Consider the following 27654-nt stretch of genomic DNA (forward strand, 5'->3'; position numbering starts at 1 on the left):
AAGCGCTCTACCACTGAGCTAAATCCCCAACCCCTATCAACCTGTTTTAAAGATGAAAAATGGGGGCAAATGTGAGATGTTTTTATGAAACTAAAACCCTCTCAGAGAAGTTTTACCAAAATACCATAAAGATTACATACAATGTCCAGAGAACTAATTCTGAGGTAAAAGCAAAGGCAGTATGTAGCACCTAAACTCTTAGATTTCCTCTGTACTGTCTGCACACACCAGTTACAAAGCAGGGTGTGCTCATGCCGGGAAGAGAGTTTGAGCAACACAGGCCGAGTTAAACACTACTGATACTACCTTCCCTTCTTCATCACAGGGAGTATGGATCTGGAAATAGTCTTTGGTAGTGCAGGGTGGACGATCCACACACTCACTGGCTCCTTCCTCTGTAACATACACAAAACAACACTTCAGAAATGGACCAATCCCTTTTGACCATAAGAAAAACAGGAATATCAAAACACAAAAGCAAGCTAACATGTTAGAAAAAAAAAATCACTGTGCTGGAGTAATTCGAGTAGAACTAGCCAAGCCTTAAGCAAATAAAGGTTTGTATTTTCATTCTCTCTGGAAGGAGGATAACAATGTTTCTAGGACACATCTGCTTCAGGATGACTGTTTCCAGAGGATATTAGAGTCCTTCTATCTTGTCAATGATCACTGGAAATCTGGAACAAACTAAAACTTTCTAAGTACAAGGCTACAGCCTTTATGGTAACAAACTGTGTGAAATTAAAAAGTTGGCTAGACTGATGCAAACGCCAGTCATCGATGGAGTAAGGAAAATCATAAAGGGAGAAAGTCATGCAGAGAAGGACATGGGGATCAATTCAACATGTATTCACTTCATCCCATTGGTGTGTGATCCACCATTGCTGCCACACTCATTCAACCGTGTGGAATGCACCTGGCCAACAATTAATGTGGAAAGAGAGGAATAAAACATGTCAATTAGCCTTACCTGAAAATTGGGAGTCCTCCTTACACCTGATGCATTCTTTAGCACCCTTCTCAGAATAGGTGTTCCTGGGGCACATTTGGCAGTTAAATGAGCCTGGTTTGTTGCTGAAAGTGCCTGGCTTACATGGAAAGCACTCCGAGGTATACGCCACTCCTGCACGAAAAGGAAAACAGGGCTTGGAGAAGAGAACCCAGTACAATGACCATTTGCTGCTTCTGCAGAGAAGACAGAAATAGCAATAGTAATTTGAGCCCACAATCTTTATTTACTTGGAACAAGGGAAAATTGATGGTGTGCAAGCAAGTAAGAATGACCCTAGAAATGGCTATTGGTTTGAGATTCCAGCTTGGTCCAGCAGATGTCCCAATGACTAATGAGCTAGCATCTTGGGAGCAAGCATATGGGTTCTGGGAAAACATACCAAACTCTAATAAAGAAGAATTGCTGCTGTGACTAGATAGAGTCTACTTGAGAATGAGCCACGACAGGGTTTATTAGTGGCTCAGCTGGGCCAAAAGTGACCCATCTGGCTCAGAAAGGCACAGAGGTTTAGGAAACAGCCAGACTCTTATTATTTTTATGGATATAGTAATGATCAGATTAACCAGTATAATTTACATATCTCTAATGAGTAATGGGCTCTCGTAAACAAGTCCCCTTTATTTTATTTAAAAAAAACCACCAAAGATTGCCATTTATTGTGTTTACTGCTTTACAGCTATTAGGTAATTCTGTTTGAGGGCAGAAGGACAGAGAAAACTGATTAATCAATTTGTTGGACATAAACTAAGGTCTTTAGACATGCATGATATCTGATATCTGTCTTTATTATGAATACTTAGGTCAGTTAAACCAACATGCTAACAAATATGTCAACAATAAAATTGGACAAGTGAGTCCTGAGGCACATAGCTATGAAATACCTTCAATGGTGATATTTTTTACTAGCACAGGCTTGACTGCCTTAGAACCCATAAGGATGCCTGTCGTCCTCCAGTACAGAATATTTGTGCCTGATTTCAGCATTACCTGCAGAAGGAAACACAAGACATTTAGGTCAGAGGAGATATTTCTAACCATGGCCTTACAAACCTCTTCCAATCCCTTATATGAACACCATTAAAATAGAATTGACAAATTTAAATACTCTTCATTTCAGCCTGAGCTTTAATGAAGTTAATTTAAAATTAAAAAATGGAACAATCAGACAATCCATACTAATATACTAAGAAAGAAGCGAAGTCAAAACAAAAGATAAACTTGGTTTTAAACTTTAAAGCTGTAGCTTATAGCCAGAGGGCTTCATCAGAAGGGGTAAAATGAATTTTCATTCAAGCATAAAATTTAACAGTAATGCTATTCTTACTGTAGATCTCTGAGCTGGAGAGAAAGGAAAGGGTGGGGGGGGGGAGTTTAGAGAAAGGAAGGGAGGGAGGGAAGCAGGCAGGCAGGCAGGCACTAAAGATCTGTGTGCTAGTCCCTAAAGATCTGTGTGCTGGAAGGCTGGGCCACAGTGTGGCAGTAGTGAACTTTTGTGAGGTGGAACTGAAGGGAGATCCTGGAGACCATTGCCTTAGAAATGGCTAATGCTGCTCTCATGCAGTGAGGAATGCCTGCAGTTAAAGAGAAAGCCTGGATCTCCACTGGTCTGCCTTTCTGTTTCACCACGTGAGCCTCTTGTATGCACTCCCACCATCACCACCCTCACCAGAGCTGGGAAGACTCGAGTGTGTGATTCTAAACCCCCCAAACTGAATTAAATAAGCCCTTTACATTTAGAAAATATCCAACCTTGGGTATTTTAGTCAATGATAGAAAATGGCCTGCCATAGCTCCGTGGCTCCTTAAAACCATTCAGTGAGCCACAGTGTGAGGGGAACAAGAGAAAAGGCACTTTTTATGGGCAGTGTGATTTAAGTCTGGCATGAGAAGCTGCGTGATACTAGCATTTGCTTCCTTTGCCACTGGGGCATTTCCAACATATAAATCAAATGAATTTTCTAATACGTTTCTTGCTGATGCAGGTGACTAACCCAAAATTAGGCCTTTGCTTTTTCATTCGATGCCTTTATTCTTCTACGCACCCTGGCTGATAAAATTAAAGCTCCACAACATAAAAATATGCTCGACTACGTTACCCTGGCAGAGATGTGGAGGACTAACGCGTTCCACCCATTCTCTTGAGTTCCTTCTATAAAGGTAAGAATGCCCACTTGCTGCCAAAGCCCCACCCACTGGGCGTTGAGGTGAACGGACCTCGAGAAATACTAGTATCACTTTCAAGCACAGAGACGAAAAATCCTCCAGAAAGTCTGCATTGTGTAGACTCAAGGATGAGGCATTTGTACAAACACCAAGATTGGCATGATAGTCGGTTATTTAAAGAGAACTCAGGTTTCACACTGGAGGCTGCATCTAGGCCCTTTCCTGCTTTCATCTTATCTGATATAGGAAGACTGTTCTCACCTCTGAAATGGAAGAAAGAGCAGTCACAAAGACACTAAACAAGCCATCGACACAAACACAGCTCTGACTCAGAGCCATGGTTTAAAACCCTGCCTCACTCTAATGTCACAAATAATACAAGAAGTGTTAAAACATGTCGTCTGAGCCTCTTGGACTCGAGCATTGAAAGAGACATTCTGGGCAGAAGTAAAAATTATACTACGTGACCGAAGAGAATAGAATTTTTACCAGCAGGTAGCAAACATATAGAAAGTAGGTTGAGATTCCAAAAGTGGGACTATTTTGTGACAATCATATCTATCCAATGTTAGACCCTTCAAAAGGCCCAAAATGTAAACCTAAAAAAAATCTCTTCCTAACAGCACTGCAGAAAACAAGGAATAAAGTTAATTCATGATCTAACCAATGATCAGAGGAGCTAGACTATCTCATGTGGCCGGTGTATTTGTAAACTTGCAAACTCAGGCTTTGTAACAGTTTACACCGGTTTTACCTGGCTTTCTACATCACTGAGTACCATTGAGATGTGAATGAGATAGGAAACCATTCTAAGGAAAAGGGGAAACAGAAAAATAAGCCAGAAATTTAAATGTCAGTCTGAGAAACACAAAGGCAGTTTTTTCACTAAACGAACCCACCACGTTGTGCATTTTATTTTCATAGACTGAATGTTTATACATAGTTGGGGAAGGGAAGGGAAAGAATGGGGTTGTCAAAGAAGAAAGACACAGAAAGGGACTTACGGAGTGGGAGCCCCATTCTCCGTTGTCTGTGAGCTTCACCCACTTGTCTGTGGTGGCATCCATCTCCTGGCACTGGTCATTCTGAATCTGCGAATCAAACAAAAGGGGCTCAGTAAACCTTGTGGGATAATAGCTTTCATTCATTTCTGTCCATGCACATGCTGCAAGGACACCCTTCAAACCCTTTTAAACAACAAAGCAATCTCCCACAAGCAAACCCCTGGAGGCTGCGTTAAGGACATTAAGGAGAGTGGGAATAATCATCACTGGAAAGTCACTACAAACCCTCCGCACAACTTGTCCAAATGTTCTAATAACTCACATTCACATGCAAATTCAAGCTTAAAAGCAAAGTCGATTTTATTTAAGTTCTTCTTTTTTTGAGATTTTCATACATGAGTGTACTGTATTAAAATCATTTTCACCCCTCATTCTTCCCCTGAAAGCCCCTCCCACACATCCCCACCCACTTTGGGATTCTTGCCCTCTTTTTTCGTAGTTATTATACACATAAAAACACGTACGGAGTCCACATTGCTACTCACATGGACACGTGTTTAAGGATGAATATTTGCAATTTGGTGACCTATTAGCGGTTACACCCTGGAGAAAACTGATTTTTCCTCACTCCACAGTCACTGACAGCATGAAGATTTTCATCTAGGGGTGGGGTTTTGTGAGCTTCTTCCTTTCCTCACTGGCATGTTGACCAGGGTTGTCATTATCAGTTCTATTTGGCAACCATAGTGTTAAGGCTCGATTGGTGCAACTTCTGTCATGTCTAGATGTCACTATCTCACAGCAGGTGTCTGAAATTTGGGCTCTTGAAATCTTTTTGTTTCATCTTCTGCCATGTTCCCTGGGTCTTAGGATTGGGAGTTGTATTGTCAACTAGGGATGAGCAACCCATGGTAACTCATTCTCTGATCTATCACCAGTGGTTGATCTCTGTGTTAATCTCCATCTGTTGCAAAAAGAAACTTCTTTCCTGAGGAGTGAGGGCTGCATTTATTTGTAAATGTCATTGACGGCAGTAAAAATTTTCAATTAGCAAATAAAGTCTGCTCTGGTTGTTAGTTTCCCAGGATGTAATCTAAATGTGTAGATAAGTGGTGATGGACAAAATCTAATTCCTAACCTTTTGTAATGGAGTAAATATTAATCATTTACCATGCTAATTAAAACAATTAGAGATAATACATTTCACATTAAAACATATAGCAGCTTTATTAGTAATCGCCACAAACTGAAAACATCTGATATGCCCCTCAACCAAAGAATGGATACAGAAAATGTGGTTCATTTACACAATGGAAAACTACTCAGCTATTAAGAGGGAGAGCATCGTGAATTTTGCAGGTAAGATGGATGGAACTAGAAAATATCATCTTTAATAACTCAGACCCAAAATGACAGGCATGATATGCACTCTCTTATAAGTGGACATTAGCCATAAAGTACAGGATACACACGCTATACTCCACAGACCCAAAGAAGCTAAACAAGAAGGGAGGCCCAAGTGAGGATGCTTGAGTCTCACTTAGAAGGCAAATAAAATAGTCACAGAAGGCATATGGAGAGAGGGAACAGGGTAGGAGTGGGGGTGGGGAGGAGAATGGGATCAAATATGGGAAATCGGTGGCTGGTGAGGGCTAGGGGAATAGGGAGCATCTCCAGGGCGTGCCAGAGATGGGAAAGACTCCCAGGAATCTTTGTGGTAACTTTAGGTGAGACTCCTAACAGTGGGGTTACAGAACTTGAAGTGGCTACTTTCTGTAGACAGGCAGGACCCTCAGTAGAGGGATAAGGACAGCAACCCCCCAACAAAAAATTCAACACAAAATATATCCTGTCTAAAAGGAATGCAGGGACAGAGATAAAGTAGAGACGGAGGGAATGACCAACCAATATCTGGCCCAACTTGAGACCCATCCCATAGGCAACCCTTCACACTATTAATGATATTCTATTATGTTTGTAGACAGGAGCCTAACATAACTGTGCTCTGACAGGCTATACCCAGGAGCTGACTGAAACAGAGACCCACAGCCAAACAGTGACTGGAGTTTGGGGAGTCTTGTAGAAGAGTTGGGGGAATTGATTGGGAAACCTGGGGATAGGAACTCTACAGGAAGACCAGCAGAGTCAACTAACCTGGACTATTAAGGGCTCTCAGAGACTGAACCATCAACCACAGAAAATATACTGGCTGGACCTAGGCCCCCCACACATATGTAGCATCTCCATCTTCACGTAGGTCCTCCAACAACTAGAGTGATGACTGTCCCTAAATCTGTTACCTGCCTATGGACCCCATTGCGCCGACTGGGCTGCCTCAGTGGGGCAGAAACTTGATGTATCAGGGTTGGGGGATAAGCAGGAGGGGCCTCTACCCTCTCACAGGATGAAGGAATGGGGGAGAAACTGTGTGAGGGGGTACCAGGAGGAGGGCAGCGATCAGGATGTAAAGTGAATGAATAAATAATGAAAAAGACATCTTGGACTCTCTGCGTAATGCTTCAAAAATGCACAGAGGTTAGGATACTACTTTCTCAGGTAAACAGATAAGTGTGGAGATAGCTAAAAGGCAGGCCATCGTGCTGGTATAGCAATACAGTCAGCAGCAGGATGGAGCCGGACATTATCACATGGACTTACCAGCTGTCAAATCTATCTTTCTCTTTTGTAGATTGTTCTGGATGCCTTCCTTATTTTCCTGTTACAAAGCTTAGAGTGTTTTCACTAAAAGAGCTTTCTAAAGACGTATTAACTAGAAAGCAGTCCCACTGGTGATCCAAATATCAAGAGACTATCCAATTAATAGTTTCTTTAAATGAATGTGTGCCCTGTTTCTTCTCTGACCATCATGACCACTATGACACCAGTGTTAAGCCATTTCATAGAAGTGACGGGATCTGAATATACCTTTTGTGGACAGCAAATACACATGCTAGAGGCTTTTTTACACACCAAAGCAGGTATCATGTGATCGTGACAATCCCCTCCACTGTGAAGAAGTGAAATCTATTACTCATTTTAAAACAAGTTAAAGTGTATCATGAACCAATAACTCCTCTAGGTTTCAGCTTCATCATTTTTAAAAGAAACAACTGTTTCTTTTGCTGAGGTAAAGTCACACTGAGTGTCAAACTCAGCACTTCATTACTTCACATTATACACTATATATTTATTTTCTCCGTCCGCCTACATCTTTCTTTTCTTCAAACACTTCCTTTTCATCACTGATTAATGATGACTGAGGAGTGTTCACCTTCTGAGTCAATCCCAACCTATAAACGTGCAATAGGAAGGACCAGCATGAGCTTGCCACCCCTGTCAGACTCTAAACCAAAAGACACAGGCATCACTGACAGGAAGTAATGGGGTACCATGCCCTAAAGGCACCTTTATTGACTGCTCTCAGGGGACTTGTTGGGAAATAAAAAGAGCTGCCTATTCACAACAATTAGACCCTTGTCTCACTTCCTGAGTTTATTCATTTTCTGCAACACTGCTGAAATGTCCCAAGAAATACTCATTCATTCTCACAAGCTTTTTTTTTTTCTTTTTTGCAAACCTGATATATTTTAAAAAGGAAACCTGTCTAAATGTTGCTTAAAAGTCTAAAACATGAAAGGATATCCATACTAGAAGCTCCTCAAAGGGCTTTACCAAACAATTCACCTCACAGAAGGGAGCAGTGAGGGCCGGAAACTTAGTCTACCTGCTCAAGAGGATACAGCTAATAATTACATAGTTATAACCAGAGCCAGAATCGCTTTACTTCAAAGGAAATTGTAATGGGAAATATTTCTTACCATCGAACTTCTGATATAGAAACTACAATTACTGATTTAGAAATACTTATCACCTAGAGCAATAGAAATTTCTTTTAAAATTGTTAGTATATTCTTTTCTTAAAAGCTGGGTCACAGAAATACATTTTTTTCTCATTGATGACAAAGCAAACATTGTGCCTGGTGTAAGTCCATCTGAAAACGTTTTCTCAAGAATTAAAGTCACAGTCATAGTAAATATTACTAGATCAGATACAGCTTCAATCCGTTAAATAGCCTCTGCAGTTATTCTGTTAGTATATAACTATATCTTAGATTCCGTAATTCTACTTAAGCTCATGACGGACATATCAAGTATTTCATCCAAGGAGTCTTTTCGAAAGTCCAAAAGTCACAGAATCAGAAAATACAGCCATTTCTATTTTTTAAATAACTTTGAATAAACAACTATAGTGAGCTAGAAAATATTTACTGACTTACTGCAAGAAAATATTTAGCAAAATCAAAATATTTTAATATAATTTTAACATAATAGAAACTGTTATTATGACTCAATGGGTAATGTACTTGCTATGTAATCATGACAAGGACATGCATAGATCCCCAGCATGTGTAAAATGTGGCTGTGGTGGTAACCAGCTCTAGCACTGGCAGACCAGAGAAAGACCAGATGCCCAGAGCTACCTAGCCAGCCAGTACTGCCCAATCTGTGAGCTCAGCCACAATGAGACACTCTGTTTCACAAAAGTAAAATGGGGGTGACAGACGAGAACTCCCAGCATCAACCTCTGTCCTCCCCACATACACATGCATGTTCTTCCATCTATGGACATGCAAACATTGATATCCCTCTACATACACAACACATAGAAAAACAATAGCCTCTGTGGCCAACAAAGAATAAATGAGTGTTGGAAAAATTATTTGTGATGTACAGTCTAAGCCAAATAGCCACCTGAGGAACACAACCAGAAGTGAAACAAGCCAACGTCATTCCACAAGAAAACTGTGAAAATGGAAGAAAGATTGACTTAAACACTAAGTACCACTGGGACAGGGCTTCCTTTGAACATTGAAAGATGCAATTAACACCCTCCAAAAAGTTCAAGGGCATAAAGTAGAATGGGCGGGGGGAGGGGGGGAGTAGAAACAATTATATGAATGTTCCTTAAAAATCTAATTCTAGAATATGAAAAGCCTTACAAAGAACTCAAAGAAGATGTTGTTGTCCACATACTGGTACTCAAAGAAGACGTAGCCTGATTTCTTAAGGTGTACAGCGTAGATCAGAGACACAGTGCAGTCATCACGGTTAGACTCTATATAGTTCCCACGAGGAAGCCAAGAAGAGCTGTGAAAACAGAAACAAACATTTTTTGTACAAGCTCAGAAACCTCTTCTAGCCACACTCCTCCCACAGAATGACTTAATCAGGAGTAGATTTCATGGGCCAAACGAAGTGGATAACACGAGCTTTGCCAGAATTCAACGGTTCAACTCTACCATTGAGAAGTTCCTTTTGTACTTAATTTACATTAGTTTTTACTTTAATTAAAATGACATTTCTCCTGTTCCTTTCCTCTCTCCAACTCTTCCTATGTTGTTCCCTTCTAGCCCCTCAAATTGCCCTCAGAACAATAACAACACCAATAGACATGGAAGGGGTTCATGTACAAGAAACTACAGTTAACTAACTACTACTGAGAGAAGGAGACCTAGGCTTCTCCAGGGATGAACCCCTAACTGGTTATCCATTACTAAGAAGTCAGCCCTGAAATCATACACATACGAGAAAGAATTATTTATATAGTTATATGTATATGTGTGTATACATAAATATATATATATAGTAACTATATAAAAAGGTTTATTTTATAGCATATGACATATTAAATCTTTGTAAGGCTATATGATCAATTTGGTAGAAATTTTATGTTTTGTTTACCAAAACCAAAATCACTAATGTTAAGATTCACAGCTTCAAGTAGAGTTACTCTTTCAAACAACATCTGAGTTTGACTTATAGACACACACACACACACACACACACACACACACACACACACACAAAGCTATATTATAGCTGGCCTCTTAAACTGTTGAAGTCATTTGATAGAAGCCAAAGTCTTCTCAACCACTGAGTTAATGATGGGTCTCCTGAAGCATCCTAAGAGTTTCTTGAGAGCAATGGCTGTATCAAGCAGAACCCTGGTGTGTGTCAGGGTTCACAGCATTCTTCACACTATCTGACAGAGGTACCAAAAAAAGGTGCTAATGTGCATTGCTGTTCTAAATATAACAATCTATAAGATGAAACCCTGTCTACAGGACAATCAGAATCTACACTCTAATCGACAGTCTTCAAAACCTAGGGTTAGCTAAGAGATCCTAACACAACAAAAGCAGGGCAGGGAAAAACAAAACAAAAAAAAAAAAAACTGCAAAAAAAAAAACCCAAAAAATTATGATAAATAACACTTTTTCAAATTTTAAATTTCTAATTATCAAACATCATTAAGACAATGAAAAAGTCAAAAGCCACAGACCTGAAGGAGATATTATAAACACACACATATGTATATACGATATACAGTAAATAGTGCATAGATACACATGTATAAGTTTTGTGTCCATAATGTATAAAGGATTTCTTGGGCTCAGGAATTAAATCATCACTATGACCCAATTGATTAAAAATAAATAAAGAAAATGTAATGCCAGATGGGTGGGGAGCAGAAGAATACAAGACTCAAGCGAAATCTGTTTTCAGAAAATTATTATACTAAAGAAGCTATATTGTAAAACTAGAAAAAAAATGTGAATGTTCAAGTTCAGCAAAACAGGGACCTGGTGTCCCATCCCAGGCTGCCAGAGCCTTACTCTAAGGTATCGTAGGCAAGCCTGTTGCTGTGCTCTGCCAAGTCCACACTGAAATGAACTTTCAGTCTAAGAGGACTAAACATTGGCAGTGGCTCTGTCATGGTTACTTTTGTTTGTCAACTCAATTAGACTTGAGAATGGCCTGAAGCATGTCTTCGGGAGTGTCTATGCAAGTTTTATCAGAGACTGTTCAAGAACTAGGCTTTTTTGACTTAATAAATCCATGAATGGATTCCAATCCCGAGTAGACCGTTGAGAGTTATCCCAGGTAGGGAGGGTTGGAAGGTAGACCATGTAGTGCATGTTCACTTAGCAGACCATGGTAGAGCTTGATCACTTAGGGCATGTTCTTGGGAGCATTAGGTTGCCCTGGCTCCTATAGTTAACGATCTGTTCTGCTGCTGTTTGCTAAGTCTTGTTCCCACCCCCAGCCTTCACGGTGTGGACTAAGACGCTTAGCAAAACAAGTCTTTGCTCCTTTTGCTTGCTCTTAAGTATCTTTTCAAGAAAAATAATGAACACAGTCTGGACACTGTGTAGAGTCTGGGGAGCTGAGGCCTGGGAAGGGCTTACTCCATTTCTCACTAAACATTTCTCTCTTCACTCATGCCAGCCTGTACCTTCATTTGGACTGTGGTTTGAAGATATATGGAGTCCTCACCAGATGTCAACACTACGCTCTTGAGCCTGCAAAATTAAACTAAATAAATCTCATTAAAAACTCCTCAGTCTCAGGTGTCATAAAAATTCGTAGACTAAGAAACACACACACATACACACACACACACACACACACACACACACACACACACACACATATGCACGCACCTCATTTGCTAAAGAGAAAATAAATTATTGCCATTCAGCTGAGAGAGAACAGGAGAAGACTAGAGGAAAGGAAGGATATTGTGTGCAGGAAGAAGGAGGGAATGGGGAGAAGCCTAGAAACACATATCGGCTAAATAATGATAAAGACTTTGGGTGCCGGAGGAAGCATTCTTGTCAGAAAGCAGCCAGAGCTTATCTACTTTCTACTTCAAGTTTGATTTTCCTAAACACAGCAACATTACAGGAAATGTTGAATAGTCAATGCACAGAACAGAAGGGAGTGCCAGCATCTCACAAAAATACAATAAATCCTTTTTTCCCCAAGAGAATTTAATATTCCTCCAATGCTGTCATATGCAAAGCCATTGATCACTTAGCAGTTAAGCAAAGGACCTTACTATCTTGGATCCTTAACCCACTCTCTCCCAGGAAATAATCAAGGTCTAAATGAAGGTCAAACATTTAAAAAAAAGTAAAAAGAAAGTATATTTTTCCTTGAAAAATTAAAGATTAGTAGAAATACTACTGCCTAAGTTTGATTATAAACATAAGATAATGAACTAATTTTCTAATAGCTCTATTGCATTCTGCACATGTTATTTATTATATTGCGAGGCCAATTATTATCTCATTAAAAATTTAGCTATGTTCTTTGTAATGACTGTCCAAAAAAAAATACCATTCTATGAAGATATCTCTGAGCCTTGGGACAGGGCTTGTGTAAGAATCATATCCACGGAGGTTGATCTTCCAGTAATCAATTGTTCTCTGAGGGGTGAGGGCTAAACTATCTGGGGATATAAACATAAGTATTTAAAATATAGTTAGAAATTATACTGGCTTAGGAAAGTGGCAGCAATAGGTTCTCATCTAGGGACCATGATCTCATCAAACATGAATAGTCCCTACTGCTCATTACTAGTTACTAGTTAAATAGTGCCATTTACAATATGAGGCATGGATTCCCTTCTATTGAGCGGGGTCTGAGCCCAATTAGACAGTTCTTGGCTACTGCCAATAAAAGGGCCACTATTATATTCTTGGACTAGCTTACCATGCTAGCCATTGTAGTTCATAGGTTTTACAGCTGGGTAAGGCTATTGATTGTTTTCCTTTACTGGCAGCCTCCACAGTGCCTTCAGATGCTATGAAAGCTTGGCCTCTTCCAGCTCAAACGTGTGTGGTGTCTTCAGCAACTGAATCTAAATTTCAAGTTCTGAGAGGCAGCCAAGGGCAATAATAATAGATTGCTCTTCGGCCTACAATAATAATAATGATATAATATAGAAATAAAATAATAAAATACAATAGCCCATATTTGACGGGGAAAGGTCACTTAGACTCCCCTGACCAAAAGTAAAAAATAAAATGAAAATAAAACGTACAGGGAAGTTTCCCATGCGTGGGTTTTTATGAGATATAGGGGGCTCTTTGGAGAGAGGGAACATTATAACCCAAGTGATGTAACTTCACTAAGTGTGTGTGTGTGTGTGTGTGTGTGTGTGTGTGTGTGTGTGTGTGTGTGTGTGTTTTAAGTAAAGATTTATTACTGAAGAGGAAGCGAAAAGATTGTAAGAGCCAGAGGGCCAGGACATCTGCTACACAGTAGCATCTTCGTTACATGAAAGGTAAGCTGCACCCATGAGATCTCGACAATATGGCTGCCTATACAATATCTGCACCATGGCAACAGGAGTTAACATGACAATGTGGGTGAAAGAAATCTCTCAAGGCCCTACTTCTAGAAATTAATGGCTGCTCAAAGAAAGAAAGCCATTCTTTCTCAAGGATGAGCCCCCATTAGACTATCCAATCCCAAATGGTCAGTCCTCCACACATACACGTCTTAACAATGCTCAATGGACTCAGCAGCATATGTGTATATGATTTGATAGGTCTGTAATAATAATTAAAGAACAAGATGACATGAATGAAAGGGTTGGAAGGACACAGGTGGAATTAGAGGGAGGATAGGGTATGGAAATTATGTAAATATAGAATTTCTTTATTAAATCCTTTCCCCCCGCCCAAAAAAACCCCTAAAACCCTTTCCCTGAACTCATCTAAAATCCTCCTCAGAACTAAACCTATCCTCAACTTTGTCTAGAGAAGAACGACTACACCTTTGTCAAGTGTCCAAGTCCAAAGGTTCCTTTGGGGTCTTACTTGTTACAGCCATCTGGCCTGCTGTCAGAAGGGCCCACCACAGTGTCCATGAATGTTGCAACGTTGGAAAATCCTGCCGGCAACTCATCCCATTCATCAAATTTGATGCCACTGCCCAGGGAGTAAGTGCCTTCGACACACTTACTGCATACCTGGTTCTTCATTTCTAGATACTCTCCAGAAGCACAGGAGAAAGCTGGAAAGCAGAAGAAGAGAAAACCATCATCACTGGTGTCTCCCATTAACTGTCTGATCACATCGGACCCTAAATAAATCCTTCCAATTACTGCTTTTTTTTTTGCACTATACATTTCTTCCTCAACCTATTTCATGCTACTTACCCATTGATCAAAACAAAATGCAAATTAATCCTCTCTTCTTCTACTGCCTCTTTTCTTTCCAGAGATGTTGGACAAATGGCCTTCCCTATCTGGACAACACTAGTTCCTATGTAAAAATCACCATCTTCATGGCAGATTACTCTACCCCACTCATCCATGCCATATACTCTGTGGTCTAACAGTCCGCTCTTCACAGCATACACTAAAGTACACAGAGAGACTACTAGTGAAGGGAAGGGCTGCTTCCCAACAGAAACAAGGGTCATTATTTTGGGATTCTTAGTTGTACTTAGCATGTGCTAAGCCCAAATGAGATGCTGACGAACAGAGTAAAGGCCATGTCAGAGAGTAGTGCAGTAGCTAAGCAACATATCCCCACGCTGAGCCTTTTAAACATCTTCCACCTTTGCAATACCCCCAGTGGCAACCTGGCCACTTATACCAACCCCGTCCTTGTCCAATGCCAAGTTCTCTGCCGTTTTAGGAGTTGGATTAAGCCAGTAGTTCTGCTGCTAAGCTATGATTCATTAAACAAACACAAATCAATGTTTCCAAAGTACATGGCCCCGTGCGGGGGTAGAATTAGAGCTGGAAAGAGACTATCTAATCCCTTAATCAGGGCATTAAAGAAATAAGAACAAAATAAAATGTCCAAATTAGCTGATGAGAGGAAATCCCCCAGCCAAGGAAGGCAGCAAAACCTCACAGGGAGGCGCCATCCTCTTTTAATACAGTGGAGGACTTAATCAGAAATAAAAACAAGCTGTCTTTGAAAAAACCTAATTAAAGAATTACAGCTCAAACCCACACACTCATCCACCTACTTACGCACTGAGGTAAAATAATGGTTCTCTTTAGAAAAGCCTAACAATGCCGCTCAGTGAACTTTTTACATTCAAATCAATATCCTGAAACCAGTAAAATAGAATATTAGCAAAGGTCAGGCAGAAAATAGTGAATGCCAACTGTGAGATCAAAATTATTCTAGAGACAAGGAAGGAAGACTGTCTTGGAGCAAGGATATTGTATTTCTTCTTGATCTTGTGGCACTAGATGTATTAATGGTCTCTCCAAGTGTTTTGTTTCTGAGATAGCCTCACAGGGTTAAGTAAAATGAAACGCAACACAAAGTAGTAAGCATGACTACACTGTCATACCACACATGCTCATCACAGGCTGCTAGTTTTAGGGAGTGGAGTTATGGAAAACAATTTTAATTTCAATGAGTTCGAATCGTCTAGTAAACTCAGAGGCGAACAACAGTCCTCTAACATGACAACGAATGTCAGCAACAACAAAGTAACATGAAAAATTATCTTGGAAGACAGCTTACTCTGAAATCAAAAGTCGACCTTTTCAATTGATTAGCAATTGATAAAGATGTTTTGTTTCACCTTACAGTGTATAATTCATCAAGAATGGAAGTTAGGGGAGGAGCCCAAGGCAGGACCATGATGGCAAGAACTGGAGTAGAGACCATGGAGGGGTGCTGTTCACAGGATTGCTCTCAGTTTGCTTTGTTATGGAACCCATGACCACCAGCCCAGGAATGGCACCACCCACAGTTGGCTGAATTTTTCTACACCAATCAATAATTTAAAAAAAAAAAAATGTCCTGTAGGCATGCCTACAATCCAATCTGATGGAAGTAATTTTTTATTTGACGTTTCCTCTTCCCAGATGACCCTAGCTTGTTCCAAGTTAACAAAAAGCTAACTAGTTCATTAGGCCTGCAAATTATTGTGAAAGCGCTAAGTATATGGATTTGAGGGTTATGAATAAATTATGCAAAAAGAGCCCATAAATCATGAATATTGACTGTATTTGCAATAAATTCATGAAGGAAGAAGCTATTATGTACATAAACCAAGTAAGAAAACTGAGCCACAGTATATTTAAATACTCAGATTAACCAACTACCCAGTCAACAGACAGCAAAAATACCATTCAGTCTAGATTGCTTGGTTCTAAAAGTACTACCTTACTTTAAAGAAACTGCAAGTCATACAATGGCAGTGACCCAAGAGAAACAATTCTAACTAATTCAATGCCATCTTTCCCCCCACCATTCATTCCCTGTCAGCTTTACACAATGCTCACCTGTGCCATAAAATAATTTCCCACTCTCATATGTTTCAGAGTATTTCATATATTAACCCTAAAACATGTGTTTGAGAAATACTTTAGCAAGCTCCTAACTTCTGTAAGTCTAATAACTGTGTTTATGAATGGAAGATAAAAGTAGTATCTGCCTCAAAAAATTATGGGAATAGGGAAATGGAGCATTGTTCAATATGCCTGGCATATGTTGCAAATAATTTGTTGGACACTACTCATATCAGAAACCTGTAAATAATAATACTGCCACTAGGCTGATGATACCTTGTCTCTACAGAATGACTATGCAGTCTAAGTTCAATGGGTGTGTGACCTTGACAGGAAAGCTAAAATGACCTAAAGAGTTTCATCTTTTGATCATTTGTTTCTATACAGAGTGCCTTTTATTTTCATCCTAGCAGGCACATGTCAAAGGAGGAACTACACATTCTGATTAAAATCTAATTAATTTCATGAGATTATACTGAGGGTTAGCAACGCCTACCTCTGCTAGCACTCATTGCATTTGCTTTCCTGACACCCTCAGAGCATCATTCATTTTCTCTTTCAACACTGGTCTTGGCACTCAGGCTTTAATTGGACTCTGTATCACACAAACTCAGTGATAGCATTCTTTGTTATTTTTTGTTTTGTTTATTTGTCTGTTATTATAGCAGGATTATTTAATTAGGCAGGGTGGTGGAAATTTTTCTAGATATAAGGTGCTCTATGGTTTGATTATATTTCATTTTAATTAATTGGTCATTTCTAAAGTTAAAAATGAGCTTTTGTGACAACCTTGGAATCCTACAATAACTGAATCAAATTGACAATTAGCAAATTCTAGAGTTTTGAAAGAAGGAATATGTTAATCTTCACTGCTTGGGCAAAATATCTAAACAAAACAAATTAAAGAAGCTTGGATTAATTTTGGCTCACTTTCACAGGTTTTGGTCTATCACAGTAGGGAGAGCATGGCAGAACAGATTTCATCACATCTTGTTGGCCAATAAGAAAGAGAATGCCTAGAGTTGCTGCTGGGTGGCAGGCTATGAAATGGTACTACCCACATTAGGGATGGGTCTTCTCCGTTCCCTCAATTCTCTTTGGAAATATCATCAGCTACACCCAGAACTGCTCTTGGCTGATCTGCTAGGAACGTCTGAATTCAATCCCACTGGGAAGAACAAAAAGCAGGGGAGTGGGTGGAGGAGAGACAGAAACAGACAGGGCCAATGACAGGCACAAAGACTCAGAGAGACACACAGACAGACCAACAGACAGACAGACAGAGAAACAGACAGATAGAGACAGAGACAGAGAGGTAGAGACATTCTTGTCTAAGGTTGCCACTATTTAACAGTGGCCATGGTCTGGGATTTCAGAGAGCTTTACCACAGCAGCAAAAGGAAGAGCAATTTTTTTTTTATCTTTATTAACGTGAGTATTCCTTATTTACATTTTGATTGTTATTCCCTTTCCCGGTTTCCAGGCCAACATCCCCCTAACCCCCACCTCCCCTTCTCTATGGGTGTTCCCCTCCCCATCCTCCCCCCTATTACCACCCTCTGCCCAACAATCACGTTCACTGGGGGTTCAGCCTTGGCAGGACCAAGGGCTTCCCCTTCCACTGGTGCTCTTACTAGGATATTCATTGCTGCCGATGAGGTTGGAGCCCAGGGTTAGTCCATGTAGAGTCTTTGGGTAGTGGCTTAGTCCCTGGAAGCTCTGGTTGGTTGGCATTGTTGTTCATATGGGGTCTCGAGCCCCTTCAAGCTCAGGAAGAGCAATATTTAACTCAACCTCCTAAAGTCCACGCTTGCCCAGAAGGCTATACACTCACTCACCATTCTTTTCCTTGGCTTCTGCTTTTGCTTTCTAGACATCTGTTTCTACAACAGTGACTCTGAGGGGGCCCAAACACATGTGCAAAGAACCAGATATGGAAAACACTCTATTAGTCTGTTACCAAAGGACAAAGCTATGGGCAGCTTTCTTGGCCCTGCAAGTTTCTATTTTCTTACATTCCATTGGAAACATCACATCCTCTTCCTAAGTCTTCTTAAGGAGAATCAATAAGAGACTGTGAAAACTGAAGTCTCTGTGGAAAATAGACTGTGATATTAAAAAGTCAAGATGTTACATTGATTATGCAAGTAAAATGTGCCAAGAAACAGTAATTAAATTGAATTGTTTATAAGCTGACTATCCTCTGTGATTTATATCCATCAATAAAAGTCTATTTTTAATCTTTTATTAGAGACTCTTGGTTTTAGTTTTTTCTCCATCGAGAGACCTTGTGTTTTAAAAGACTATGACTATAAATTACATGTATTCATAAATCATTTATTTTTGCTATTTTCATTCCAATTATTACATTACTAAAATATGTTTTCTGAACCATAAAAAGCAGTAATAGTAGCCATAAAAGAATTTTTGACTTGCTTGTTTAGTGGGATGTTGACAATACAGTGGGACTATGTAATCTTATTATAGGTATCACAATAACAAGCTTAATTTAAGCAGCAGCAAGTACTTTTTAGTATTTAGCATTTGGCAGACAAAAACTAGGCACCAGGGATATGGTAGCAAATAAGAAGACAGGATTAATTCTGTCTCTATGCTTACAAAGCTGCTACAACAGCCTGGTCTTCCTCAAAATCAGTTATAGCTACATCTCATTTGTCTGAGCTTAAATTGATAAAAAGCTCATCTCACCTAAACATATATAATTATATATTTGTGGAGAAATGTTATATCTTGAATCAAGAAGCATTGGCGTAATGACTGTTCTCCAAGTGATTCATCTCGTTTAGTAAAATACAGTCTATCAGAGTCGTAGTCATCGGTTTTCCCGTGAAAGAAGACCTTTGCAACTGTTAATAACAGTCACAATGGTAGATAAAGGGCTGAAGAAGGGACATTGTGACTAGTTACAGGGCCTGCTTCCATCTCTAATTTAACCAACTGATTACGGTCATCAAATAATCAATACTTAGTTGTATCCTAGGCTTGTGATCATAAGGCTCCTAGGGAAGTGGGAAGAAGAAGAGGAGGTATCTGGGAAAAAATGAACTGCGTTCTCAACCCCTGCCTCTCCCTGACCAGCAATGAGGGGGGCACTTCCATACGCTCCCTTTCAGATTGTATCTGTGCAATTTTTAAGCAGAAAAAAATAATTCTCTCTTTCTCTCTCTCTCTCTCACTCCTCTCTCTCTCTCTCTCTCTCTCTCTCTCTCTCTCTCTCTCTCTCTCTCTCTCTCTCTCCTCCAAAAAAAATGAGAAGGGAACCAAGTTATCACATCGAAACAGGCTATTTCTTGCCATCTCTCTGATTCACAGGAGACCATCTTCTCTTGACTTAAAGGGAAAGCGTGTCCCTCTGAACTAATGACAGTCCACTTACCTTAAGAAGACATTTTCCTCCAAGGAGGGCTGGCAGTGAACTGTCAATTGCCTGTCACGTTCAATCTAAAGCAGGACGACAATCAGAGAAGACAACTTATCCAGATTCTGTGAATAGAATCTGTTCCCCAAGAAAAACTGCACAGAAAGCATCAACAAGCTGTTTTAGAGCTCCGCTGTAATCTCTAAGTTATTGGTTTTAAGGCCTGAGTTCATTACATGTAAAAATGAATCTGTGATAGTTAATCAATCATCTTCTATCAGGATGGCTAAAGGACTTTGGAGATCTTTTGTGGCTGTTCCACGAGCCTTCGAATCTGTACCTGCATAGCACTGTCCACCTCTTTGAACATCTTTATAGGCACTCACAGCAGATGCTGTCCAACAGAATCTGCCTCCTGCTTCACAAGTGTAAAGTTCTTGGGACCATGATGCTGGAAGAGTTTACTACAGTGAAACAGAGAAAGCCACTGCCTCCACTTAACGCAGAAATGACAGCATTAGGAAAAGTTTTGCCCTGGAAATCCGAAGACATGAATTCTAGGTCTAGCATGGCCACAAAGCTACTTGAAGTAATGTGTGCAGTTACCATGCAAGCAGAGGCCACATATGGCTGAATGATCAGAACTGGACTTTCAAAGTCAAATCCTACCAATAACGATATCTAACTTCCTGTTAAGAGAAAATGTGGACCACACAGATGGAATTTCTAAGATTTTAGTTGGAAACACCTTAGAGGATAAAAATTTTCACCTCCTTCTGTACAAAATAAAAATTAGCAAAGAGATCCACAAAGGCACATTAATAAAACCAATTCTAGCTGAACTCTCAACTGCCATTCTAAGGAACATTAGTAAAGTATTGCCTCTCCTATCTAAACACTGATTCTCACAACACATCTCCTTCATACACATCCTCACATGGTCAAGTCAGGCAGAAGTCCTGAATACAAAACCTATCAGCCAGGGAAACCGAGCAATGTAAAACAACAGACAATCCTCATTAAATTGACAGAATACCTAAGAAGATTCCATTCTTTTCAGGGTAAGCGAAGGTAGTTTTCACCTTTAAAAGACAATGAAAAACACAAATGTATTTGTACTACTGTGGTTTGCTGACATCGATATTTTATCAGGAAGGGGACAAGTCTCAGTTCATTGAGAACAAGATGACCTAAGGTGCAGAAGAGAAAGAGACAGAAAAGGAGAGAGTGGGGGAGGAAGAGAGAGGAAAGGAGGGAGGAGGGAGGGAGGAGAAGGAGGAGGAGGGAAGGGGAGGGAGGAGGAGGGAGGAGAGAGGAGGAGGGAAGGGGAGGGAGGAGAGGGAGGAGGAGGGAAGGGGAGGGAGGAGAGAGAGGAGGAGGGAAGGGGAGGGAGGAGAGGGAGGAGAAGGGAGGAGAGGGAGGGAGGAGAGGGAGGAGGAAAAAGGAAGAGAGGAAGGAGGCAAGAGGAGAAGGGAGGGAAGGAAACAAGCAATAATGGCAAAGGTTACCAGAAGAAATATGTGTAGAGGACTTGGGGACTCAACAAAGGAGACAAAGCAACACATCTATGAAATTGTTTTTCTCAGCTCTGGTTATGCCCCCAACACTCTACTCTTAGCACCTCTGTCCTTAGAAATACCCGTCATCTTCTCCCTCCTGAGACTCTCTCCAACCTTACTGTAGTTTTGAGAGCTAAATTCCCTCCCTTCCTTGGGAAACCTTTTATTCAGATAAGCTCCCTTAACCACAGTCCCATCAAACATGACTATTGCCATAGACCTGTCTCTGGCTGTTCTCATTTTTTTTAAAATCTCATCTCTTAAGGCTGTCATCCACTCCAGCCTCTCACCTGCCACTTATGGGACGTCGAGTACCCTCAAGGTCCCATCTAGAAATGAACGCCAGAATTCCCCCACTAAGACTCCTGAGAACAAAGTGTCTGGGTCCACACAGAATGAATTCTTATTAAATACTTGTGTTTCACCATCAAAAGCTGATATCCAGTGATGCCGAGAGTTCAGGACACCAGAGTGTTTCCATTGGCAGAGTACTGTAGAACTAATTCTAGAACCTTCTTGAGAGTCAGTAGAGGATCCCAGCTGTCTCATCACAGCGTACTCCACATTGAAAAAAAAATGAAATTCTAAATGAAGAATTCCTGTAGATTAAAAACTCTGCCTATTTTTGATGTTTGTTAAATAAGGAATGCATATGCTACATATAAAGCATTGGCATGTGAGGCACAAATTAGCTGAACTAATTCTGGATATAAGGACATCACTATAAACTTTCTCAATGCTCTACCTACTAGACGCTACTCTTTCTAGAAAATGCATACAAATAAAAATAAAGTTGGCAGAGATGTTAAGCCAACTTAACCCACAAAAATATATCTGAGCCTTTAGATCTAATCTTCTCAAAATTTCATTTTATCTACCTTGTATATATATCGATTTTTACCAAGAGTGAGCTATTAGGGAAAGCACACACTCCTCAAGGAGGGATGACACTGGTCTGGTGTGCACTGTGCTAGGTTCTAAAGGGGCAGTACCGTGGGGTTAAGAAGATGATTTCAGCTGGGTGGTGGGGGTGCACGCCTTTAATCCCAGCACTCAGAAGGCAGAGACAGGTGGATCACTAGGAGTTCAAGGCCAGCCTAGACTACAGAGTGAGTTCCAGGGCAGCCAGGGCTACACAGAGAAATCCTGTCTCAAAAAACAAACAAAAAGATGGTCTCAGTGCTGGAGACTTTGTCTGGTTTGAACCTGTGCAGGTCTTGTGCATGCTGTCAGTCTCTAAGAGTTCATGTGTCCATCAGTCCTGTTCTGTCTGGAAGATGCTGTTTTCTTGGCTTCATCCACCACCTTTAACTCTTACATTCTTTTTTACCTCTACCTTCTCACATAGATCCCGGAGCCTTAAGGGAAAGAATTTGGTAAAGAAAAATCAATCACATTCCAGGGGTTGGCCAACACAAAATGGATTCCATAGGTATATGTGAGAGAGAGAGAGAGACAGAGACAGAGACATAGACAGAGACAGACAGAGAGACAGAGAAGGGAGAAGAGAGAGTTGGTTTTGTTTGTTCAATATTTTGTCTTACAGATTTTTTTTCCTTAGTTTTCCGTATTTTTTTCTTCTTAATTTTTTTTCTTCTTTGAGAGAGAGAAAAAGAGAATAAAAAACAAGTTGGGTGGGCAGGGAGATGAGAAGATCTTTAAAGAGCTGGGGGAGATGAAACAATATGATCAAAATTAATGCTAATAAAAGTTGTCCACATCCTCAACTGTCTGACGTCCAGTTCAGTTCTGACTGTGACCTAACTGTGTTACCAGGCATTGCTTCAGCTCTTCTGTTAAAAACATTTCAGAAGATGTGATTGAAAGACCCCCGGAGTGGGGAGACCCTCACTCAAGTCTCGGGATGACGCAACCCCCCAAGAACTCACACAAGACCGTCCTTGTTGTAATCATATGAGGTTTATCGACAGCAACCAGTGCACTGGGGTCGAGACTCGTATCCCACGCAGGGGCAGTGGAGTTCGACCCCAAGAGGCTGGGAGAAGAGGTATTTAAAGGGAGAAACCACAACCCGAGGGGGCAGGGATGGCATCATAGAATAACAGTGAAAAATCACAAGGAAGAACTCTGTCCCCCAAGATTGTTTCCTAGGAGAAGCTGTCTCCTACTTCTCAGATTGTTTAACTTCATGGTCCGCTAGTTCCTAGAAGTTGTTTCCTGCTTCTCAAGATTGTTCTCTAAGATTTATGGTCAGCTAGTTTCTGGGAGAAAGCTGTTGAGCTGGCCAATGTAATTATCCATTCTATAGCCCTAGGAGAGGCTTCTTGGAACATACAATTCTGGGGCCTAACCTGTTTGGGTTTTTTGTTTTGTTTTGTTTTGTTTTGTTTTGTTTTTCTGCTCTAAACTTTGTGTCTAGGGGGGCAACTTTAAAACTTTTATCTTTCACGATAGAAACTGGTTTTATGGCTGCTGTGATAAGTAAATAATTTAGGTCATGCATATCTAGCATTTAAATTTGTGTCGGTCACACCACAAAGATAATTTATTCTTAGTACTTCATCTACCATTCCTACTAAACAGTGCTGTGTATTTATGACTCCAGGCAAATGAATTGTAATTTTTAGCTCATAATCCCTGAACCTGTGGCTGTCTTTAGGTTGAAATCCCTTGTCCTTGGCATGACCCAGGAGAAGACTATGGCATTTACCAGAATCTCTGACTCACTCACATTTCCCTTGAAAGCTAGCCATGCAGTACTCACAGAAGACTCAGGAAAACCCAGACTCATTCCATTCAGCATGTATCCCTATGCCCCAGCAAGCTACTTTATGCCACCAAGACGAAGAACTTTAAAAACCACTTGGGGCGGGGAGTTCTCAGTGAGTTAACATGGTTGGTACCAAAATGTATGGAGGTTAAATCCCATTATAGCCCTAAATCAGGATACATGTTTCTCCTGCATGAACCAATGGAAGATAAATAGTTTTCCAAGGTTGCTCAGCTGATAACAGATGACACACATCTGCTTCACCGTGAGGCATTTAATGCCATCTGAGTATCTTCTGTCCTTGGCGAGGTCATCCTGGATAATACAGTCCCCCACCCTTCACACCTTTCCTGCAGTGGCTTTATTTACTTTTCCTTTGCTGAAATGAAGGTCTCTGAAAAACATGAAAATGTTCACAATTTTCTATTCTTCTTGCCAGTGAGCATAAGGGATATTTAATAAGTGATGATGAATGAATTAAAGCTCAATAAAAATTATGGAATAAGGACAAATGAGTTAGAACTGACGTTAAGCTATCAGATACCAGTAAGGACCATTATCAAGACAACAGTGGGGCTGGAGAGATGGCTCAGCGGTTAAGAGCACCTGACTACTCTTCCAGAGGTCCTGAGTTCAATTCCCAGCAATCACATGGTGGCTCTCAACCATCTGTAATGGGATTCGATGCCCTCTTCTGGTGTGTCTGAAGATAGCTACAGTGTACTTATATATAATAAATGAATAAATCTTTTAAAAAAAAAAGACAACAGTGTAGGGATGTAGCAATGGAAACTCATAGCATAACTAACTTCCTATAAAATTTACTGGTAGTCAAGCATGATTTTTTCCCTCTAAGATTTTAATGGAGAGTGACAGAATGCAATTGCATATATACGGTATATAAAGTAGTGACATACATGCTCTAGGTAAAATTTGAATTAAACTAATTAACATATCTCTTATTCTGAATAACTGACATCTATTCTTCCTAACAAAATGAAACACTGTGTGTCTTATAACATGTTCCCATTCGACTCCCTGCTTCTGTGACTTCAACTGGTTTAGATTTCACAAGTAAGCAAATGTAACTGAGGTTGTGGTGTTTGCCTCTCTCTGCTTCTGTAGTGTCCTTCATGATTCCCTGAGCAATTAACGACTTTCCAGCATCACCCTCCCTTTTAAAAATGACATAATTTTTAAAAATTCATAACTTTCTGAAGACAGTATAGAATTTCATTGTAAATAGTTGATATTTATCGAATTTTTTTCTATTTTTTAAAATTTATTTTTTGAAACAGGATAATACTTGGTACCCTAGGCTGCTCTGGACTGTTTATATAATCCAGACTGGCTCCAAATTCAAGGAGATCTTCCTACCTAGCCTTCCAAGTACAGGTATATCACACACACAAATCACACACACACATACACACACACACACATGCATTTGCATTTTTCTGTACAGAGGAATTCATACATATGTGTGAGAATATATATATTTATACATATACATATACATACCACACATATATATAGATATAGATATATAGATATAGATATCTTTATTCATTAATAGAGGCCAGACAAGGGTATGAGGTATTTAGTCTCTGCTTTCCTCCTTGAAGCAAGTATCTCTCTGAATCCGGGGCTTGTGTTTTCTCTGTTAGGTACTGAGATTCTCATGCTACTGCCCTACTAGGAACTGGACTCTGGTTTGTTTTGTAGATGGTGAGATCTAAACTCCTGTCATCCTGACCACAGAAGAACAGTTCTTCATGACTAAGCTCTCTCTCTCACGCCCTTCCATTAATGTTTTGATAATTAAACTGATTCAACAACTTGGCAATCATAAATAATGACACAGTAAACACCACTAGTCAGGTACCGTCTGACATAATGGCTTCAAAATCTTAGGCTAAGTTCCCAAAAGTGGGGTTGCTGGATCGCATGATAATTCTGCCTTCAGGATTTAAAAAATGTTATTAGTATGTATTGATCACAGAAAATCGTAGGTTCCTTTGTGACATTTTCATAGCAATATATGACATATTCTTATCGTGTGTATTTCTCCATTACTAACACTTGCCTGCTCCTCACCTCTTGTCCCTTTAATGTTCCACATCTACAAGAAAATACATGACCCTCATTTTTCTCTCAGTGTGGGTTGTATTACTTAACATGATTTTATCCAATTCCATCTATTTTCCTTCTTCATAGTTGAGTAAGAAACCACCCAATACTATTTTCTAGTTGCTGTACTAATTTACATTTGTACCAACAGTATACAAGGGTCTATGTTTCTCTCAAGTTTCTGCATTGATTTTTTATTGATTAATAATGACCATCATGAAAGCTATAAATAACATATCCCCCATGGCTTTCACTGCATTTCCCTGATTCTAGAGATGATACACAACTCTACACAGAGTTATCAACCCTTTATATCCTTTCTGAGAAATATAATTATATACGTTCAGGCCACTTTCTAATATTTTTAACTTTTGTGCTTGCTTTAGTTTGATATTGGATAGTCCAATTCCCCGTTTGTTTGGCATCATAAGTCCTCCATTAGCCTTGTGAATACTTTTTTTCAGTTCTCTAGGTTGCCTCTGACCCAAAATGTACTGTGTTGTTCTTTAGTTTGTTATGTTTAGGGTTTTACCTCTGAGCCTTAGAGTCAAATGCAAAAGAATCCCAGTTCAGCCCAAGAATACATACATTTCCTCCATGATCTTCTTGTACTTTATTTTCAAGTCTGAAGTTTAAATCCCTCATCCACTCTGAAAATGATGTGTGGCCAAGGTGCCTTTTTTACTTTCGCTTATGGACACTCTCTTTTCTAATGCTTGGCAAGACTGCCCTTCCCTGTGGTGTATTTTTGGCACTCCTGGGTCCCAAGCTACAGTTGTGGAGCCCAGTTCTCCAGCAGCAGAGGATTAATGAATAGTAGTGGGTCCTCTCTCCAGTAAGTTCAAACATCTTTGCCTGGGGCCTTCTCTTGAACCTAGTGAGCCGTTTCATCGGTTGTCTTCACCCTGAACATGAAGAGGCCTCCGGGGCCTGCAGCCATAGTGCATCTTCCCATGTTCCCACTCTGAGGGTCAGCCCACCAGGGATTCTTTATGACTTTTTTTTTCAGAGCTGGGGACCGAACCCAGGGCCTTGTGCTTGCCAGGCAAGCGTTCTACCACTGAGCTAAATCCCCAACCCCTTTATGACTCTTAATGCTCTTAACTGGAGTCTCAGATGGTGATTATTGGGACTCTGTCTGCCAAGGGATCTGATCTGAACAGCAGAACCTTCCAGGTGGCCTGTGTTTATGCATCTTCCCTTCTTTGGGTATTGATTTCATTCCATTATAGTTAGAAAAAGATTCTTGAAAAGATTTCAATCGTTTCAACAGATTCCATTCCAAACACCTACCCCAACTATATAGAAGTTGAATAAGCTTTGGATTTGGTTAGTTTTAGTGTGTGAAGTTTTTATTTATTTACAGTTTTACAATAAAGTTTATAAAATATAAACTTATATTTTATAGTTACATGAAGTTAACAAATATATGTTTTACAACTTAGCATGCAAGTATTCCTTCAGAACATCCAACACGTATCTGAGAAGATATACATCATGATGCAACTGAATAAAACACTCTGTCAAGGCCCTCTAGCCTAAGGACTCTTCAAATCTA

At 40.1% G+C, this 27654-nt stretch overlaps 1 protein-coding gene across 5 annotated transcripts in view; it reads right to left on the reverse strand.

Moving 5' to 3' along the window:
* Positions 1–27654, reverse strand: part of Elapor2 (endosome-lysosome associated apoptosis and autophagy regulator family member 2) — a 195387-nt gene that overhangs the window by 76909 nt on the left and 90824 nt on the right. For all 5 annotated transcript variants that reach the window (XR_010065695.1, XM_039108238.2, NM_001109345.1 and 2 more), the window contains 6 exons: positions 13851–14046; positions 9180–9327; positions 4180–4266; positions 1894–1999; positions 971–1123; positions 307–395 (listed from right to left, as the gene is read on the reverse strand). Coding sequence is in view for 4 of the 5 variants with exons in the window: in NM_001109345.1 (NP_001102815.1) it covers positions 307–395; positions 971–1123; positions 1894–1999; positions 4180–4266; positions 9180–9327; positions 13851–14046 (779 nt within the window). In the remaining variant the exon portion in view is untranslated. The remainder of the gene's footprint in view (positions 1–306; positions 396–970; positions 1124–1893; positions 2000–4179; positions 4267–9179; positions 9328–13850; positions 14047–27654) is intronic.

This window comes from Rattus norvegicus, chromosome 4, assembly GCF_036323735.1.
Source record: "Rattus norvegicus strain BN/NHsdMcwi chromosome 4, GRCr8, whole genome shotgun sequence".
NCBI lineage: Eukaryota > Metazoa > Chordata > Mammalia > Rodentia > Muridae > Rattus > Rattus norvegicus.